At 54.1% G+C, this 18,955-nt stretch overlaps 1 protein-coding gene across 1 annotated transcript in view; it reads left to right on the top strand.

The window, feature by feature from the left end:
- The first annotated feature begins 5,823 nt into the window (after positions 1-5,823).
- PMEPA1 (prostate transmembrane protein, androgen induced 1) overlaps positions 5,824-18,955 on the top strand; it is a 64,490-nt gene continuing 51,358 nt past the window's right edge. The window contains exon 1 of the mRNA XM_039479547.2: positions 5,824-6,453. Within this exon, the coding sequence (XP_039335481.1) occupies positions 6,345-6,453 (109 nt within the window). The 5' untranslated portion in view covers positions 5,824-6,344. The remainder of the gene's footprint in view (positions 6,454-18,955) is intronic.

The raw sequence follows: 18,955 nt of genomic DNA, 5'->3' as shown, positions 1-18,955 counted from the left end.
CCCCTGAGAATTCAGTTCCCTGCTGGAAATGAACAATTGGACAGAGAAGAAAATGGGATGGCACCCTGGGGTGGAGGCGGGGGTGTCATCTGTGTCCAACTTAGCAAGCTTCTTTGGCTTGCTCTTGAACTCAACCATCTGACATTTGCCCAGCAGCTAAGCTCCTATATCAGTGCCTAAACACACACAACGCAACTAAGAAAACACGCACGCACACACATATGCGCACGCAACACACCCCATAGCATGAATACATGTGTACCCCACACATATATACAATGCAACATGCACCCTCAAACTCTCAACACAGATGGCACACATCACACACATACTTACACCCCACAGCATGAATATGCACATATACGTCCCACATATACATGCAACACACACCCAGAAGCTCCCGGTGTAGACCATACATACGCAACATGTCTTTGTGGCCGAGACTTTTGGTTCCGGTCAATACCACGTGAGCACTCCTTGCTCTCCTCAGTAGGTGCGAGCCCAGGTGACTGGCTTCCGGATACTTGGTTGGAAGAGGATACTCGGTTGGAGGTGGAGAGGGTGAGTGAGCAGGAAGAATTGTTAGCTAGTCATGAAGGCAGCCAAAAATGGGATTCGGATGTTTTTGAGGGTAGGTGCCACTCACACATTTACTCCATATTGGTTTACCAAACACCCACTGCAGCCCAGACCCCAATTGAGGCATCGGATGCCAGACTGGCTTGCCCCCTGGAGCTACCAGTCAAGTGAGGGGATGGTGAACTCACAGATGCCATGTCCGGGGGCTGCGGGACCCTGTGCCGAGGGCTCCCCACACTGCCTCTCCCTCGTGGTGAAAGCCTACTCCTCCCCGTGCAGCGGTGGCGGGGACGCAGGTTCAGTGAGCTGAAGCAGCCCACCAAGGCCGCCGGCGCTGGACACAGAGCAGGTGCTGGAGGGGCCTCTCTCAGCAGCCTGGCCACTCCAGCCTCACTCCTCTGCAGAGTCAGCTGCCTCTCATCGTTGGAGATGAGGTTTATGAACGACCACCACCAGCAGAGCAGCGAATGCTGGATCCCAGGGAGCCTTTACGGAGCCACAGGGGACGGAACTACTGGAGCCCAGCGGGATGGCCAGGGAGGACCCAGTCAGAGGCGGTGAGGATGGAGAGGGTGCAGAAGGCGCCATTTGCTGAGGTCAGCCCATGGGTTTTGGGGTCTGAGTACCTGCTTCACATCTCAGCTCCACCTCATCCTGGGGTCTCTGAGCCTCAGTGTCCCCATCTATCAAGTGGGAATGTTTGGACCTCAGCGGGCTGTGGTGAGGATCCAGTGAGCTCATTCCTGGCTCACTGCAGGGTCCCCGTGCATATCTGTTTCATGACTAGATGCAAGAACGTGAAGTGGTTAGAACAGGGCTTGGCACGGCACACGGGCAGTGCCAGTAAACATCGGCTCCTACTAGTGTTTAAAAGTAAAACAAGACAAAAACAGCAACAAAAAAACCCGAAGTCCAAAGACACTAACCTGTGAAACACACAGAGTTAACCCCAACCTGAGGAATGAAATGACCCTGCTGGACAGCGTTTCCAAAGGTGTTGAGTTGGGAGGGGAGGTCATTAAGCTGCTTAAGGCTTCCCAAGACCAATTCTGCAGAGGCAGCTCCGTCCAAGCAGGCCAGGGTGTGGCAGGCAGACAGCAGCACAACTGGCCCCGAGCCGGACTCTGCCGTGTCCCCATAGCCGGCTCCCCAAGCAGGACCTTTGTTGGCTCAGCCAGGCACTCTCCATAGGGGCCAGCCACCCTCACCCAGCGGGCACAGTCAAGACACTGCCAGCCACCCTCGGCTGTGGCCGAAACCCACACTGACTTCTACGGGTCCCAACTGGCTGCCAGTGTGGGCCTGGCATCTGTGCAGGACTGGTACAGATTTGCAGGCCCCCGAGTTCAGAAATAGTTGGCTATTAGGAATTTTAAGATGTCAACGGGAGAGAATTAAAGTAAACCCAAAAATAAAATCAACCCCCAACGCTTCAGAGCGTGGGGCCCTGGCGAGTATAGGGAGTCACACACCCACAAAGCTGGCTCTGCACCCAAGCCTGGCACAGCACATGGCGCCGCTGGGAGCAAAGCCCCACCTGCTGAAACAGGACCTTTCCTCTGGAGAGAGCCCCCTGCCACAGATTCAACCGACGGGCAGGGCAGATGGTGGCACATGCTGTCTGGAGTCCCTGAAAGGCACCTGTTTCACAATCCATTTGCTTCACACACTCATTTCACAACCTGTGACCACAGCCAGGCTGGGAAATGCGTCCCAAACTCCAGACCTGCTGGGACCATGAGTCTCTTAGTTCCTGCGGCCCCCACTGTCCCTTACATGCCCAGCCTACATCTCCCCAGACAGGGCCCAACCCCTTGGGCTCAAGTCACCTCCAAATCCCCGTCTTCCTTTATATTGTTCCAGGTCTTGTCCCTCTCTGAAATTATCACCTGGACACATCTTTTTATATATGTGACATCAGCCTCACCTGTGAGCCACAGTATGGCTGGGGCTGCACCTGTGAGTGTTTGGTAACTCCAGGTGGAAAGAGATGCCACCTCCTCAGGGAGGGCTTCCTTGATCTCACCCAACTCCTGCCTTTGGCCTGTCATCAGCGTATCTGAAATCTGCTCCTGACCTCATTAAGCTATGAGTTTGCATGTTCATCTCTAGTCTCTTTGTCCCCCACAATGTCACTCGAGGTCAGGGAGCTTGTTTTCTTCCCAGCCCTGCACCCAATACCCAGCACAGAGCTTCACGCTGAATAGTAGGAGTAGGACATCTGTTGAATGAGTGAACAAAATCGTGTTTTGTCTCTGACTTGTGGCCTTCCTCCCAGGGACTCAGGCCTGCCCAATCATGGTGACCCCTCCCCACTCCCACTCCCAACTGTGAGCCCGAACTCCTCAGCCATGAACACCATGGCCGTGCCCAGTTTCCCCTGGGTAGAATCGGGGAGTTGTGACCTCCTCTGCCTGTGCCTGACAGTGGGCTCTGCCCCTCATGCCCAAATTGCCAGCAGCACAATCCCTGGTACATCTAGGTTATCCGATTTCACAGAGAAAAATAGAGGATATTCACTTAAATTTGAATTTCAGATAAGTAATATATAAATTTTTAGTATAAGTATGTCCCAAATATTGCATGAGATATACTTACACTAAACATTATTCATCGTTTATCTGAAATTCAAACTTACCTGGGTGTCCCGTATTTAATCCGGCAGTCCTGGGCACACACGAGGCCTCCTGTGAGTGCTGGCAGTCCAGCCCATGCTCCTTCCAAAGGCATTCTCCTTTCCTACTGCCCTGCCAGAGGTCCTGTCTGTGCTGGAATCATCATTCCCCTCACCTGTAAAATGTAAAATAAAATGATAGTGGTTCCTCCCTCCCAGGGTTGCCAAGAGGATTAAATAACGTAACAACTGAGATGTATCCGGCCCTCTTCTCCCCCCACGTGCAAAGCATCAATCCCTTCATTCTTCACAATCACACCATGTCAAGGTGCCATGAAGCCGCCCCATTTGCAGAAGAGGAAACTGAGACTGGAGAGGTGAAAGCACTCAGCCGAGGTCGCATAGCTCTGTCCCACTCATCTTTGGGTGACCCTCCGTTTTGGACCCTCAGGTCTGAACACTGCAGACAGTGTTCTCTCTCCAGACAGAATCAACTTTGGAACTAGCGCCAGAGACCACTAAGTCAATCCCAGGTGACCCCATCAGCACTCAGTAAACGGTAGTCACTACTGTTGTCGCAGACAGATCAATGGGAGGTCAAGTGCTGTGGGTAGGTTTGCTTCTTTTTAATCCACTGAATTAACTGGTTATTTTTGCCTGCTGGCAGTGCAGCCTCCATTGTGTAAATGCCGTCTCACTTCCAAGACAATCAACGTGTGATTTCTCCCGGCCAGACTTGCCAGGTCTCTGGAGACTTCCCGGAGGGCAGGGGCTGTGTCTGGCATGGCTGAATCCCATGCTCCAGCTCAGGGTTGCAGCTCAGCCAGAGTTTGTGGACTGAATGAATAAAGAAATGGCTTAAAGGAGGGGTGGTAATAACGACTTCCTTCACCCCAAGAAATGAATGGGATCCACAGATCCAGGCCCAGCCAGCATTTGCAGTGCCTCCCAAGGGATGCTCAGGACCCCTCAGCTATTCTCTTAAGTTGCAGAGGCCAAAAGCAAGATCTTCCCTGATGAAAGTCACGCTGGTAATATTGCCCCTTCCTCAAGGCAGGGGCTGAGGGTGCCCGGTTCACAGCAGGGTGCCATCTGGGGTAGACCCTGGGTATTGCCCCACTCCTGGGCCAGGGCCTGGGTCCTGACTTGGTGTTGGCTGTGGCTCCAAGAGAGCTTCTCCTCCCAAAAGATGATGGCCACTGCCTCTGAACCGCCTGGGCTAGACACTCTCGGACTCCTCCAAAGGGCCTGGACCAGCCTGAGCCACATCCTTGGGCTTGAATTCCCCAGAACAAGTCTCCCATTCTTTCTGGGAGAGCTCTGGAAGCTGTGGCTGTGCAAGGAGAATCAGAACCACTTCCCACACCGGCTTTCTCTTCAGTTCTTCAGGATGAATTCGCTCTGGTCTAGGTGAGTTCTCCCCAGAGGGAGAACTTCACTTCCCAAATTCCAGCTTTTCCTTCTCTATCCAATCCATTTCAAACACAGTAACAATAATTTTTAAAAGTCTTTTTTTGCTCCGAACACACACCACAAAGTCCCTGCTAATTACGAAAACTCCAGGCATTACGGGAATATGTGGATATTTAAAGAACCCGGACTATGGGGGAGAGGGAGAGGCAGCTACCTCAGGGTCCTGGATGGGAACGCAGGCTTCACCACTGTGTGACCTTCAGCAAGCGACTTCCCTGGCCAGCTTCCGGCTCTGTGAAATGGGGATAGTAATATTTGGCCACACCAAGTGGGTGTCAGGTTGAGTGAATATGTGGAAAGTTCCTGGCACGGGTAGGTGCTCCTTAAGTGCTTGTTAAATAAGTGAAGCTTTGAGAAAGTGTCTAAGAGGCGACCCACCAAATTCTTAAGAGGCTGGAGGTGGGCCGGGGGGGAGGTCTCTTATGTAATATTTTAATATCTTTTTAAACCAGAAGAATGTGTTCTTGTAGCACTCCTGTAATTAAAACTTAACGAAATAAAAGTACACCTTTTCCGCTCAGACCCCTTTAGGACTCTGGAGCCGCGCGCCCCAGCCGGTGGCCCTCGGGCGGCAGACAATGGGTGTGGATTCGCCCCAGGTCCCGCCGGCTGGAGCAGCGACAATACAACAGTCCCCGACAGCTATTTACATGACAAGGGCTTCCGGGCGTGTCTATGCGAGTTCCAGTCTTTCCTGGTCGCTCTCCTTCGGTTCGGGTGAAAGCGCTCGGGGTTCAGTGGGCCAGGATCCCCGAGCTGCCTTCAGAACTGAAGGCAGACAGTCTCCTGCGAAATCAGGAAATGGGTGATCGATCCTGGGGGCTTCCTCCCGCTTTCTCCAATTTCCCTTCCCGGAGCCCCCAGGGACCTTGTGCTCCTCGGAAGACAGGCTAGCCTCAGAAGCCTGGGTCAGGGACCCAGGGACGGGGGCGAGGGCAGGGCGCACCAGACACCCGTCCCGTGCGGCTGGCACCAAGTCCGGCTTCCCGGGCCCCGGCGTGCGCCGGGCAGGCGTTGCAAGCTGACCCCCGTTAGGGAGAAGGCACAGCGCCCCTCCTCCGCTGCGCGGGTGCCGGGTCTACGTGGGCCGCCCGTCTCTGGCCCTTTAAGAGCCCGCCCCGTTCCCCGTCACCCCGCCCCGCGGCTCGGGGAGGGGGTGCGGGGGAACCTCGGCGGGGATTGGCGCAGCGCGCGCCCCCTCCCCGGCCCCCGCGCGGTGGGAACCGGCAGCCCCGTCTAGCGCTGACGTCAGACCGTCTGCCTGCCTCCGACCGCGGTCTCGGAGCGAAACCCGATCTCCTTGGACTTGAATGAGGAGGAGGCGGCGGCGGCGGCGGCGGCGGAGGCGCTCGGCTGGGGAAAGCTAGCGGCGGAGGCTCAGCCCCGGCGGCCGCGCGCGCCCGGCTGCCAGCCCATTCTCCGGACGCCACCCGAGAACACTGCCGACGCCCCCGGGGCTGCCGAGGGGCGGCCAGGGGGGGCGCCGAGGAGCGCGATCCCGCGCACTGAGCCCCGCGGCGCCCCGGGAACTTGGCGGCGACCCGATCCCGGCGAGCCGGGGCGCGCCTCCCCCGCCGCGCGCCTCCTGCATGCGGGGCCCCAGCTCCGGGCGCCGGCCGGAGCCACCCCCGGCCGCCCCCGCGCCCCCCGCGCCCCGCGCCGCGCCGCCGCGCCGTCCATGCACCGCTTGATGGGGGTCAACAGCACCGCCGCCGCCGCCGCCGGGCAACCCAATGTCTCCTGCACGTGCAACTGCAAACGCTCTTTGTTCCAGAGCATGGAGATCAGTGAGTGACCCCATGCCCCCCTGCCCGGAGACTCCGTGGGGCTCGGACCCTGTGTCCGGGCGCAGCTGCGGGCGGGGGTCCGGGCCGAGCGCGCCCCCTCGAACCGAACGCCCTGCGCCCCGGCAGCGCCCGCCGCGCCCCGGGCGCGCCCTCCCGGCTCGCGGCAGCTGGCGGCCGGCCCGGCTTTGTCCCGCGGCGCTGTGAGCCTGGCACGGCCCCCGCTGTCCGCGCCCCTCCCGTCGGGACTCGGACCCGGGGCCCAGCGGCGGCGCTCGGCGCGGGAGGGCCGGGGCGGGCGGATCCGTGAAGTTTCCATTTTATTTCCCTAAGGGGCAGTCGCGATGGAGCAATTAGGCCGGCTCTTTATCAACTTTGGGCGGGGGTGGAGGGGTGTGTGAGACACTGTCTGGTCTGCGAGGTGTCTGGGGCTCCGGGCGTGTGTCGGAAGTGTTCGCGGCGCTGTGTCTCGGGCTCTGAGTGGATGTCCGTGCGTCTGTGGAGTGTGCGTGGCTGCGTGACTCTGTCTGGGTCTTCGGCGTCTCTCGGGGTGCTTGGGGGTCTGAGTCGAGGTCTTGCCCGAGAGTGCGTGTCTCCGAGTCTTCCTGCCTCTCTGTGTCTTTCCCGAGTCTGGGCCGGGGTGCCTTTCTTGAGCGTGTGCTTCTTTCCGGGGGTCTGGATTGGTTGAGCCGGATCTGAGGACCGTGTGTGTCCAGGTGTCTGAATCCAGGGCTTGGCGCTGGTGCGTCTGGCCCAGCGTGGATCTTGAATGTGTGTGTGTCATTGTGCCAGTGTCTGTGTCCCCGACGCACCTATAAATAGCCTCTGTCTGGACAGCTTGGTTCAGTCTGGCTGGGACCGCCGTGGTTACAAAGGAGTCAAAGTTTGAGGCTGTTTGTGTTTGGGACTGCCTGGCCCTAGAAGAGGTCAGTGAACCAACAGTGGGGAGTGGGGTTTTGAACTTTGTGGCTAATGCAGCAGCCTGGACACCCAAAAGTTGAAACAAGTAAGTCTCCACCTCCTGCACACACAGCCCACCAAGGTGGACATTTGGTTGAGTGGGGAATTGAACCACTAGCTCCCGGATTCTATTTTCTAGCCTACACCCTGTCCCCTAGCCCACCTTTTGGGGGACCTTTTGCTTCCCTGAGCTTTAGTTTCCCCATCCCTACCCCGAAGAAGCACCCGGTGAAGCACACAGCCCTTCCCTGCTCGGGCAAACCTGCCCGTATCTGGGGCCAGGAGCTGAGAAGCAGTCACTGTGGAATGAAGGCAGTCTGGGAGGCTCATAAGCGAGTGTCTGCAGGCGGCTGCCAGTTTGTGGCCACTGAGGCTATATGGTGAGCTTTGAGTGGTAAAAATAACCAGGCTGGCCGGGCTTTGGTGGTCGGTCCTTCTGTCCATCCACCTCTCGACACTCTCCCCCAGCCTGGAATGGAAAGCTCTCCCCGGACCCAACCCTAGCTGCGCTGCGCCAGGCCAGCTAGGTGCCAGGAGGACCTGCCCAGAGCCAGCGTTTGCGGAACCGACTTGCCTTCCCAGAGGCCCTTTGTGAACTCAGGAGGCTAATGAAATGCACGAGGATGCTATTAAAATCGGTTCGCACATGTTTGGAGAGTCTTGCGTTAGATGGGTTGCTGCTTCGGGGCCCTCGCTGCCTCCCTTTTCCCCCTTCACTCTTGAAGGCTGCCTTGGGGACCTCCTGCTCAAGGGACACACATCCTTATGCTACCCTTATTCCAAAGGCTGGGCACAGTGCAGCATTTTGCTCTTGTTCTATTTATGGTTCAGGACTTGGGGGGAAAAAAAGCGTTGTTCTTATTTCTGTCCTTTCTTAGGCTCGTCAGTCCTTCCTGATGTTTTTACTTGACATCAAGGCCTCTTGTTAAATGCCTTGCGCGTCACGCACTACACTTTGCCCCGCTGCCCACGGCAGCCTTTGAGTGGGACCTTTGGGGTTAATGCCTGGAACCCTAGCCTGTTCCAGCTGGCCCCTGGGTGCCCGAGTTAGTCCTGTGCCCTGTGTATACACAGCCCTGTACTTACTGGAAGAAAGCTGCGAGGCGGTAGGGAACCAGCCAATCTTGAAAATGCGGGTATACTGTAACAGTTTGTTGTAAGTGTGTATCAGATTTCCCCTAACGACTAGGGTGAGGAAGTGGTAAGGCCTGGTGTCTACTGGAGTTTCTTGACACCGAAAGGTAGGAAGGAAGGAGGAAAGGGGAAAACAAGGAAACAAGTTAGTACTTGGTTTTTCTTTTAACTAGTAGTGGCTGCTGGGTTTTTCACCCAGGACGTGCTGGGAGTTGTTTGCAACTAGAACTTGATGGATGCTTTGGAGTTGGGCTTTGAGGCGTTGTCCATATGGCTCCTATTCTGTAAGATACCTTGTTTTTTTTTATTTTTATTTTTTTATGAGACAGAGTTTTGCTCTTGTTGGCCAGGCTGGAGTGCAGTGGCACAATCTCGGCTCACCGCAACCTCCGCCCCCCCTGGGTTCAAGCGATTCTCCTGCCTTAACCTCCCACGTAGCTGGGATTACAGGCACGTACCACCACACCCAGCTAATTTTGTATTTTAAGTAGTGACGTAGTTTCTCCATGTTGGTCAGGCTGGTCTTGAACTCCCAATCTCAGGTGACTCAGGATTACAGCTGTGAGCCACCACGTTCAGCCTGTAAGATACCTTCTTTCGGCGAAAGGAAATTGACCTTGCTAGGTACTTAAGCCATGATGGGCCTCACTTTCCTCATCTGAAGAATGAGACCATGGTGGATGAAATATAAAATTCTGCAGTCTTTCAAGATAGGGTTTCTGCCCCGCTGAGCCTGGCTGGACCAGGCTTCCCACCCACTGCTGGTTCCCCTGTGTGGTCTGCAGCTACCCCAAATTTCTGACCTGAGAAGACCCTAGGCAAGCTTGGGTTTCACATTCCTGGCTTAGAAATGAGGAAGGTCCACTGTGGAAAGTTTTCCCCGAGATCCAAAATCCACACCAGCCCCAGGCCGGGGTGATTTCTCGTGAACTGCACACACTCTTGAATTTGGAACTTGGGCCCCAGAGCAGGTCCCCCTTGAAATTGCAGGCTGGGGGAAATTGTCAGAGCCCCTTTGTACCCTGGGAACCGTGTCTCCTTTCAGGATGCTGAATGGAGTGGCCTCATCTGGAACAGGACACTCCTGGGGCCCTGTTTTTTCTGAGAATCAAGGGATGAGGTTGCTATCTGGTGGGAATTCAGTGTTCCCAAAACATCCCCGTGGGAAAAGTCTTCCTTTTAAAAAGCCAGGGGTCTTGGGATTAAAGCAGGAAGCATGCGTGACAGCCCAGCAGATGACAGCCGGGAGCTTGACGCAGCTACTTTTGAGGAAAGGACTCCTGGCACCCGCTTTTCCCCCGCATCCTCATTTACCTCGTTTCAGCTCTGCCGCGTCTCAAGAGATTACCCCCAGCCTTTCTCCTCCAGCTATTGCCTCAAACTTCTCGGGGAGGGGGCCAGAGGGATGCTAAGTTAGCTCTCGGGACAGACTGAACCTGGGGCCATGGGGTGTCTGCTTACGTGGCAGGCGTTTCCTGAGGGTCCTGGGAGGTGCCCCTGGCCTGGGCCCATCTCTGGCGGTATCTACAGTGACAGCTGTCTTTTTAACACCACCCACGGCCGGAGTCACCCAGCCTCTGATTCCTCTTCTCCAACCTGTTCCAAACAAATATGAGAAAACATCAGAAACTCACAGGACACCCAGGTTTCCATGGGTTTGCCTGGCACATGCTGTTTGACGCTTGAATCAAGTGAGGTTGTAGAGACAGCGCCTGGGCACTGTGACATTCTGAGCTGCGTAATTCTTTGTTGGGAGGGGGAAAGGTCGTGCTGGGCTCTGTAAGGTGTTAGCAGCACCCCTGGCCTCCACCCACTAGATCCCAGCACCCCTCTCCCAGTTATGACAGCCAGAAATGTGTCCAGACATCATCAGATGCCCCTTGCTGGGAACCACTGTTTAATCAATTAGCGGTTTCTCCTAATGGGCTTGGGGGCCAGAGGGCAGCATCTGGGTTGCCGGGAGATGACCCTCAATTCCCTTTGGACATCGTCCCTACGCAGGCCTGTGGTCACTCTGCAACCACTCATCCACTCAGCTTTTAATGAGTGCCTGTTTTGTACCGTGAAGGCAAGATAGGGGCTCCCTCTTGATGAAGTTTTCCCGTTTTTGTCTTGGATTTGCGTTTATAAGGAGAGACCCGGGCGTCTGTGAAAGCTGACATTTCAGGATTGGGGTTAAAATAGAGATGTCAAGCACCAGCTGTTGTCCCCTGTGGGCCCTCTAAACCCTGGGACTTTTCACCGCAGGTTTTCTGACTGTCTGGGTTTTAGGTTGTGGTGCAATAAGGGAGTTATTAAGGGAGTTGATTTCTGTGGCCCGAATCTTAGGTCAGACAGTTGGCCGCAGCGTCCCAGGAGGTCTGGGTTAAGACAGCTACCCTGCCTAGTGTGACCCAGGGTCAGGGTGAGTTTAGCGTTTGTCAAGACACAAAATAACTAATTGTTCCTGTACAAACACGCACATGCCTGAGTGGGTGCCTGCATGTGCACACGTGCACACACACGCACGGGCACACACGCACACGTGCACACACGCAGTCATACGGATGTACACACGGCTTCTAGCCCTCTGTCTTCCCGGTCCTCTTCTCTTTGGGTGGGGAATGGTTAAAACTTCTGGGCACGTAAGAAGAAAAGGGGGAAGAGTGCACGCTTTTCCCTGTGAGAGGTGCAAATGTATGCCGTCTTTTCGAAAATGAAGGCAGGTGGAGCCGTGTGTGCAGCTGCCCAAGAGAAGGGAGGCTGTCACGTCAGTGGAGGCTGGACATGCCTACAGCAGAGCTGCCTCTCTCGGGAGCCCCGAGGCAGCCTCCATGCTGCAGGATGCACCCGCCACCAAATGGCCCCAGAGCCGTGGGCTCAGGTGTGCCCCCATGCCTGCCCCCACATTTCCATTCCCATCTTGGCCCAAGGCCAGAGGGTTTAAATGTTTATGGTCTGGTCAATAATTTAAAAGCCAGAAAATGTTCAGAGGAGGGTGCTTGGTGGCAGGGTCCAAACCTGAGGATTGGGGTGGCCTTCTCTCTTGGTCTTAGCATCCAGAGACCAAGTTTGCAGGCACCCGGGTGTCTGGGATCCTACCCAAAGAGAAGGAACTCTCACACAGTGAATTTCGGAGGCTGTACTGCTGCCAGCACTGGGTTCTATACGGTGCACATGCTGAGAGAGGGAGATTGAAGCTGAGGGCCCATTTTTTGCTTTTTACAAGGTGTTGCGTAACATGCGCATGGTTGGGGCACGTGCGGGAGGCAGGCCTGCTCTTCATGCACCCTCTGGAGCAACGAGGACGGTACCGTGCTGTGCCAGGGGCTCCCGGAGGCTGGGGGAGCATGGTTCGGGGAAGCAAACTCAGTTGTCTTTGGGGTGGGCTTCGGGGAGGCGGGGGCAAGAGTCCAATTTAAAGGCACTGTGGCCACTGCTTAGCACACCATCGCTGCGTGGGCCCTGCGTGGCCAGATCTTTCCACTCCAGGACAGCCGAACAGTTAGATTTTGACATGAAACTCCCGGGTTTTAAGTGCTGGCAGTTCCTTTTGTCCCTCCATCACCAAGAGGCCCCACAGAACCTGCCGGCAGACCCCATCTGTCCCATCAAGTGACCTGCCCTGCTGTGGGTGAGTTAGGAGTGTGACCGAGGGCCAGAGGGATGGAGGCGTCAGAACTTGCTGGCTGCACGCCTCTGTGTGGCCCTTCACTGTCACCTCATGGGTCTATAAAGTGGGGCAACAATAGCCCCTGTGCTGAGGGGGCCAAGAATATTGAGAGAGATTCTGGCCGTGTGTCGCCTGGTGTCTGGTGCAGCTGCGTGTTTGTGGAGGTGGGCGCTGGTGCTGGGGGCGATTGGACTCGATGGTCTGTTCTGCCTGGTTCCCTAGCGGTCACTCTGAAACAGAGTGCCTAATGATGAGAAGGCCTTCACTAGAAAATGGTTGCCCATCCTCGGACTGGCTGGGAAGGTTGGAATCAACAGGCCCATCTGGGGCCCATGGCCTTGAACATGGAGGTAATTGACTATCTGTGTGATACTCCTTCTCCTTGCCAGGGCCACCGCAGACCTGGCTGGCAGTGACCCCAGCATGCCCGCTGCTGGCCCAGGAGGCCCCAGACGGTCTCTTCAGGCCTGCCAGCAGGGTTCCCTTAATCCACTGCCAGGCTTGGTGGACAGAGGCTGGAAGAGAGGGTACAAGGCAAGGCACAAAACTGGGGTTGTGAAGTCAACACTGCCCTGATGTCCAGAAGCCCCACTGGGTCCAAGTCCTAAGACAGCCTAACCTGGGAGCAGAAAGCGTGGAAGCTTCTGACAGTTTGTGGCTCTCTTTTTTGAGGATCAGCTGAAAATTTTAGCAGGTGAGTGTCTGTGGGGGCAAACCATTAAAATAAAGGCCTTGATCTCCCCCACCCCCACCAACAGGTGCAGCAGGGTGGGAAGGCCGGGGAGCGGCTGGTCTTCAGTTTCACTTCTGCTCCGAGCACTGCTTCCTGCCTCCTCCCCGGGGTGGGCTGCTGGGCCGCACCCCTTGTGAAGCCATGACAAAGCCGAGTACTGACGGTCAACCTCATTTTCCCGTTGGATGACACTACAAAGCCAAACCTTGACACCTCAGGGGTCTCATCAGGGTCTTGTCAGGCACTGGCAGAACTGTGTGTCACCAAACCAAGAAAAATCCCAGAATGACTTGCCAGCCGGGGCAGGGGCTTCAGCACCCTGGGCCTGGAAGAGCTTGAGGGCATCCCCAGGCTATCCGAGAGCCACAGGATGGCTTCTCGTTTCTGTTTTCCGGGTGATTGATGGATTTCTTTTGCTTCTGCTCTTTTTCCTAGTTGGATGTGAAGAGATTACTATGTGCCAGGTATTAGTGACGCATTTTTCTCAGTGTTCAAAACAACCCTGAGAGAGCTATTGCACCAATTTGCAGGTGCAAAAATAGGATCAGAGAGGGTAAGATACTCACTCTGGGTCACACAGCCAGGAACTGATGCTCCGTTGGGATTCAAACCCAGCTTCTCTGACCTGGCAACCCACCCTCCCAGACTTTCTCTTCCACCACACTGACCTCCTGAGCTCCAGGGCTTTCTTTGCAAGACTGGCCATTGCAGTGGTATTTTAGGATTCCAAGACTGCAAGCCTGTATTGGACCATTTGTTAGGGAAGAACACATATGAGTTGGTCACCCCTCAGAGCAATTGGGTCTGCTCTACTCTGGCAAGACACCGGCTGATGCTCATTGGAAGTGTCTCCCAGAAACACACGTGCCTTGTCAGGCTGCAAGAGGGGCCGGTATCTCTGTCTCCAGCTCTTCTATGCTTCTCTACATGCCAGCACCAACGGATGTTGCAGCAGGAGCTTAGAAAGCAGCTGGGGAATGTTCCCCAGAGAATCAAATGTAGACTGGATATGGGGCATCACCAGACACAGCCTCCGCAGGGGCTCAGCGTTCAGTACCATTTGCCACGCACCTCTGGCCTCCTGCACTGTTCCTTGGGCTGCAGAACATCAGGGAACAACACAGACAAATCCCTGCCCTCTGCGAGCTGCTGCTCTTACAGGGAGACAGGTGGAAGAAGGGAGGCTGAGAGGCCACACTCAGGGGCACCCCCAGGGCCTCGCCTAGTGAGACCCCCCAGCCTGGTGACCTGTTTGGGGCCCAGGAGCACCCTGGCCTTCCTCCTGTTGCGCCTTTCATGGCAGTAGTTGAATCTTTGTGTCATTAGCTCTGCCTCATCTGCTTTCCCTGCAGGCGCCGAGCACGGGTGGGTTGATTTCTTGGTTGTGTCACCAAATGTGGTCGGAGCCTCATATGCGTTGGACGAAGGGATGAAGTGGCAGGTGAACTTCTCAGAGATTCCGTGTTCTTGGGGTCAAGATACAGGTCTTTCAAGAAAAGACCTTCATTTTGGGGGTCTTCGTCCCAAGCCTCCAGCTGACCCTCTGTAAAGTGGAAGGAAGAATGACATCTGTTTTACGAGGTTTACAAGACCGTTACCTGAAAAGCACCTCTTGGCACACAGTGTGATTTTTAATGCTCCAAAGTTTCCACTGTTTGGGGCAGGGAGCTGTGCCCGAGTTTCCTACCTGCCTTCTCTTCCAGATCTGAGGGGCAGGTACAGAAGTGAGTGTGGACCCACCTCCCCTGTGCCGGCTCCAGTTGTCCTGGGTGGCTGGGGTTTCACAGTGATGGCTTCAGTCCTACTGAGGGCATCTAATGGAAAAATGCTTTGCCAGGGCTTGCCTCAGGCCCCCAGAATTCCTAGGGTGGTTCTTGGCACACGCTTACTGCAGACTGGGAGTGCTTTGGGGTTCTTCTCCTCACGGAGGAAGGTGGAGTTTGCTTGGAGGTGATGTTGAGATGCCGCAGGTTGAACTGAGCTACGCAGCTATTGTGGCTCAGCTTCGCCGAATCAGGTGGTGATCGGCTACTCCTGATGCTCCAGCACATTTTAGTGTGAATTTGTTGTTCATGGGGATGGGGGTAGGAAGAAAGGTGGCTTGGAATCGGTACCTGCCATAAACCAACAAGGATGTCAGAAAGATTGGGAAGTATAGTCTGATTTTCTTTTTTTCTTTTTTTTATTTTTGATGTCTTCCGTCTTTCTTTCTTTTTTCTTTTTTTAATATTGCTTTATTTTTTGAGATGGAGTCTCACTCGGACACCCAAGCTGGAGTGCAGTGGTGCAATTTCAGCTCACTGCAACCTCTACCTCCCGTGTTCAAGCCATTCTCGTACCTCAGTCTCCCAAGCAGCTGGGACTATAGGCCTGAGCCATCACACCCGGATAATTTTTTTGTAGTTTTAGTAGAGAGAGGGTTTTGCTATTTTGGCCAGGCTGGTCTTGAACTCCTGACTTCAGGTGATCCATGCACCTCGGCCTCCCAAAGTGCTGGGATTACAGGTATGAGCCACCATGCCCGGCCTCTTTTTAAATGTCTTTTAACTAAAATCATTCCCTATTGTTTCAGTGGGCTTGGGAATTGGCTCTACTGGCAGAAAAGAGAATTTTAATTATTGGTAACAAGTTGAAAATACCCAGTGGCTCCAGGATCTGGATGCTGGATAAAGGTTGCTGTGACCTCCACAAACCAAGTCTTCATCATTACCAAGAAGCGCCTCGCAGTCCTCCTTGGTAGTGGTGCTAGGCCCCCAGGCTGGACGGCTACAGCTGGAACCAGCTAGCAGTCACGCAGGTTTGAGGTGCCGCTTTGCCTTTTAAGTCTTAAGAAACTGTCCTATATCCTTTGTCACCAATATAGGCTTTTTGGGTTTCAGGGGAGGTGGCTGTGCACGTGCTTATTTGTATTGATAAAAGTTACGTGGTCTTGGCACCGAATAGATCAATACATATTTTGACAGCTGGTGAAAGTGGAGTTGTTGTGTGCCTCAGTTTCCCTGTTCCCCCGAACACGCTCTGTAAAGCGTGGGCCTGTGATGGGGTCTGTCAGTGGCAGCTGTCAGCGTCTGTTGTCATTGACGGGTTGTCCTGGATTCCCAGTGTGCAGGTCACATCAATAGCAGGAGTGAAAGAATCTCTGTTGGTCCTTAAGGTCTCCAGGAGGGGCCAGTTCCATCGATGGCCTGGGGAGCATGAAAGTGACAAACCCAGCCATGAATCTGTCTGAGTGTCAGTAGTTAAGACTAGAAAAGGATTTTTTTTTTTTAATTTAAAGCCACGTATCTTTACATATATACAATACACATCTGTATTTTGTGTATGATATATGTAAAATATGGACTGTCTAAACGTGTGAGTTCCAACCACCCAGGCCAGGAGGCCTCTCTGAGGTGCCTTGATGGAGCCCGCCATGGGCACCCCACCTCCCACAGATGTGCCGCAGGGTGAGCTCAGGTGAGCCTGACCTTCTCCTGGCTTTGCCCTGGGTTCCCCCAGGGCAGGTGAGATCAGATTTTCCAGGCTCTGTCCTGAGCAGCAAGTGGGAAGCTGAATCTGTTTGTCAGAAATGTTGAGCAATGCAAGCTGCTCTTTCCCCCAGGAGATTCTCAGCACCAGCGGTCTCGGTTGCCTGGTTATCCTCTGCTCATCTAGACCGGATCCCAAAAGACTGCCCCGCACACCGCTCACCTTGCTCAGCCCATGGGGCAGTCCTGGCAGCTGGTAGCTGTGTAGGGAGAGAGACTGTGGCAAGGTCCAGGGGCTTTTCATAGCCCAGACTCTTTGTCTGTATGTAGTCTTTGGTCAGCCCCTTACTCTCCCCAGTCTTGGCTGCCTCATTTATAAACTGGGATTTATAATTACGGTGTGGAGGTGATTAAATAAATAGCCTTTTAAGCACCTAACTCAGGGCTTAGTACCTAGTAGATGCTCCATAAATGGCCAGGAGGGCGATGGCGCTGACGGTGAGTAGGGATTGGTGGTAAGTGGGAGGGCTGCCGAGAGGGTGAGCTGGGCGGAGCTCAGGTTGACTCCCTCTCGAATCAAGCTGCCCACTAGGCTTGCACATCCGTGATGTGGGTGACGCCACAGACGGCACAGCTGTCCCATAAGGTTCAGATGCCCAGACAACAACATTCAGTTTGAACCCTGTGGGGTGATTCATCCCAGAGGTCACACATCCTTTAGGGAGACTCAGAATTTGCATGGGGCCACAGCAAATGCCTTTTCTTCGTCACCCTGAGTTATACAGCAGGCAGCAGAACTTCGATCTGAAACACCTCATGGAAGTCAACTGAGAGATGGCATGAGAGTTTGGTTGTGATCAGTGATGTGCTTCAAACCCCCAGAGAAGGGAGAATCTCAATGTACTCTTATGACTGCTACATTTAAAGAATAAAAAGTAAAAGTGAATACATACAGGGACTTTAGTCAAGCCCGTGTGTGTTTCTGTATGCACATGCTCATTTCTCAGGATTTCTACAGGGTCCGAAGCAGCTTTCCAGAAGAAGGTGGAAAGCGAAGCCAGGGAGCTTTGCGCAGGTCTGGGAACCCTGCAGGAACCGCCCGTTCTGCAGATTCCCCTCACCGGGCTGAGCTGATGTCTGTTGCTGGCCAGAGCTCTAATTGCCTTCCTAAAAACAATTTAGTCGGTAATAATTCTATAAACCTCTGAATCAACTTTGCGCAAACACCCTGAGTAATTTCTTTGTTCTTTTCTTTCTACTTTGTAATTGGTGTCTGTAAAAGCCAAAGGTTTGGTCTTGCGGAAGGCGTGATTCATTTATTGGTGTCTGTGCCTCCTCGTTATTGAGTCATTTCAAATGCCATCATGGTGAGCCAGGGCTGATGCATATGGGGCTGAGCTTAGAAGCCAGTGGGGTCATGGCCATAGGAGGAAACTGTTTCTCTAATCTATTTATGATATGGGAGAAAGAGGCGGGTGTATTGAGATGATGGAGAGGGTGTCAATTACATGGGTGAATATAACCGATGGAACAACACCAACCAGCCTTTAAACAACAGTGCATTTGCTGCTGTTGATCGTTAGATAGATCACAGCTCAATGCACTCCTGTCTAGGGTGTATCTCTCCCCGTGTTTATGGATCTTGAGGTCTGAGCAGGCTGACGTGGGAGGGATACCCCCACCAAACCCAGAGAGATGGTTCAAGTCATAAGCCACAGATGCAGAGAATGTTGCTTCTTTAACAAGTTTATCAGCTGGACCTACCATGAAACAAATGTTTAAATGTTTAGGCTTCTGTGTAAGGGAGCCCTGCCTCATTCCCCACTCATTTCTCTAACAGTGACGATCATTAGAGGTTTGCAGCTGGTAGGTCTTAGCATTATTCTCCAAACTGTGTGAACTTATACATGGCGCTACTTGCTTTGCCTAATTTTATTAGTTGCTTTGGCCCTAAAGTGCCCCTGTCCTCCCGTCTAGAGGGTAATCAGCGTTGCTTACCACATGGCCCAGAGGTGTGATCATGAGTCCAAATTCCGATTGTCTGTATAAATCTAGGCTCTGCCTGCCAGAGGAATATGTATTCCTGTGGGGTGTTTCCTCCTTGCAGGGCTTTCTCTGGTTGGTTCCCCATCTCCATAGCTCCACTGCATCCTCCACTCTGCATCGGGAAACAAGGGCCTGGCTCAGGTCGTTTTGAACCTCCAGTTCCTAGCTCAGGGCCAAGTACAAAGCATGTCGTTGGTGTCTGTCTAGCTGCTGGCTGGATGACTATGAGAAAGTTCACTGGAGGAGACTCCAGCCAGTATTTATTGAGCTGCCTGGTGACTTTCAAAGTATAGATCAGGGGAGTTGCATGCATGGCATTCGATCCAGCATCCCCCACTTGCTGCCCATAACAGACATTGCTGATCAATTGCACCCTCCATCCCTGCGGGCTCCGGTCCTCACCGAGGTGGTACTCCCGGTGTCTGCTCTCAGTCGGGGTTCAGACAGGACTTGAGTGATGACATCTGTTGGCCTTCAGGATGTGGATGATCCTTTTGGGGAAAACTGGAAGTT

Source organism: Saimiri boliviensis, chromosome 9, assembly GCF_048565385.1.
Source record: "Saimiri boliviensis isolate mSaiBol1 chromosome 9, mSaiBol1.pri, whole genome shotgun sequence".
In the NCBI taxonomy this organism is placed as follows: Eukaryota; Metazoa; Chordata; class Mammalia; order Primates; family Cebidae; genus Saimiri; species Saimiri boliviensis.
This window is presented reverse-complemented; position numbering and strand designations above follow the sequence as displayed.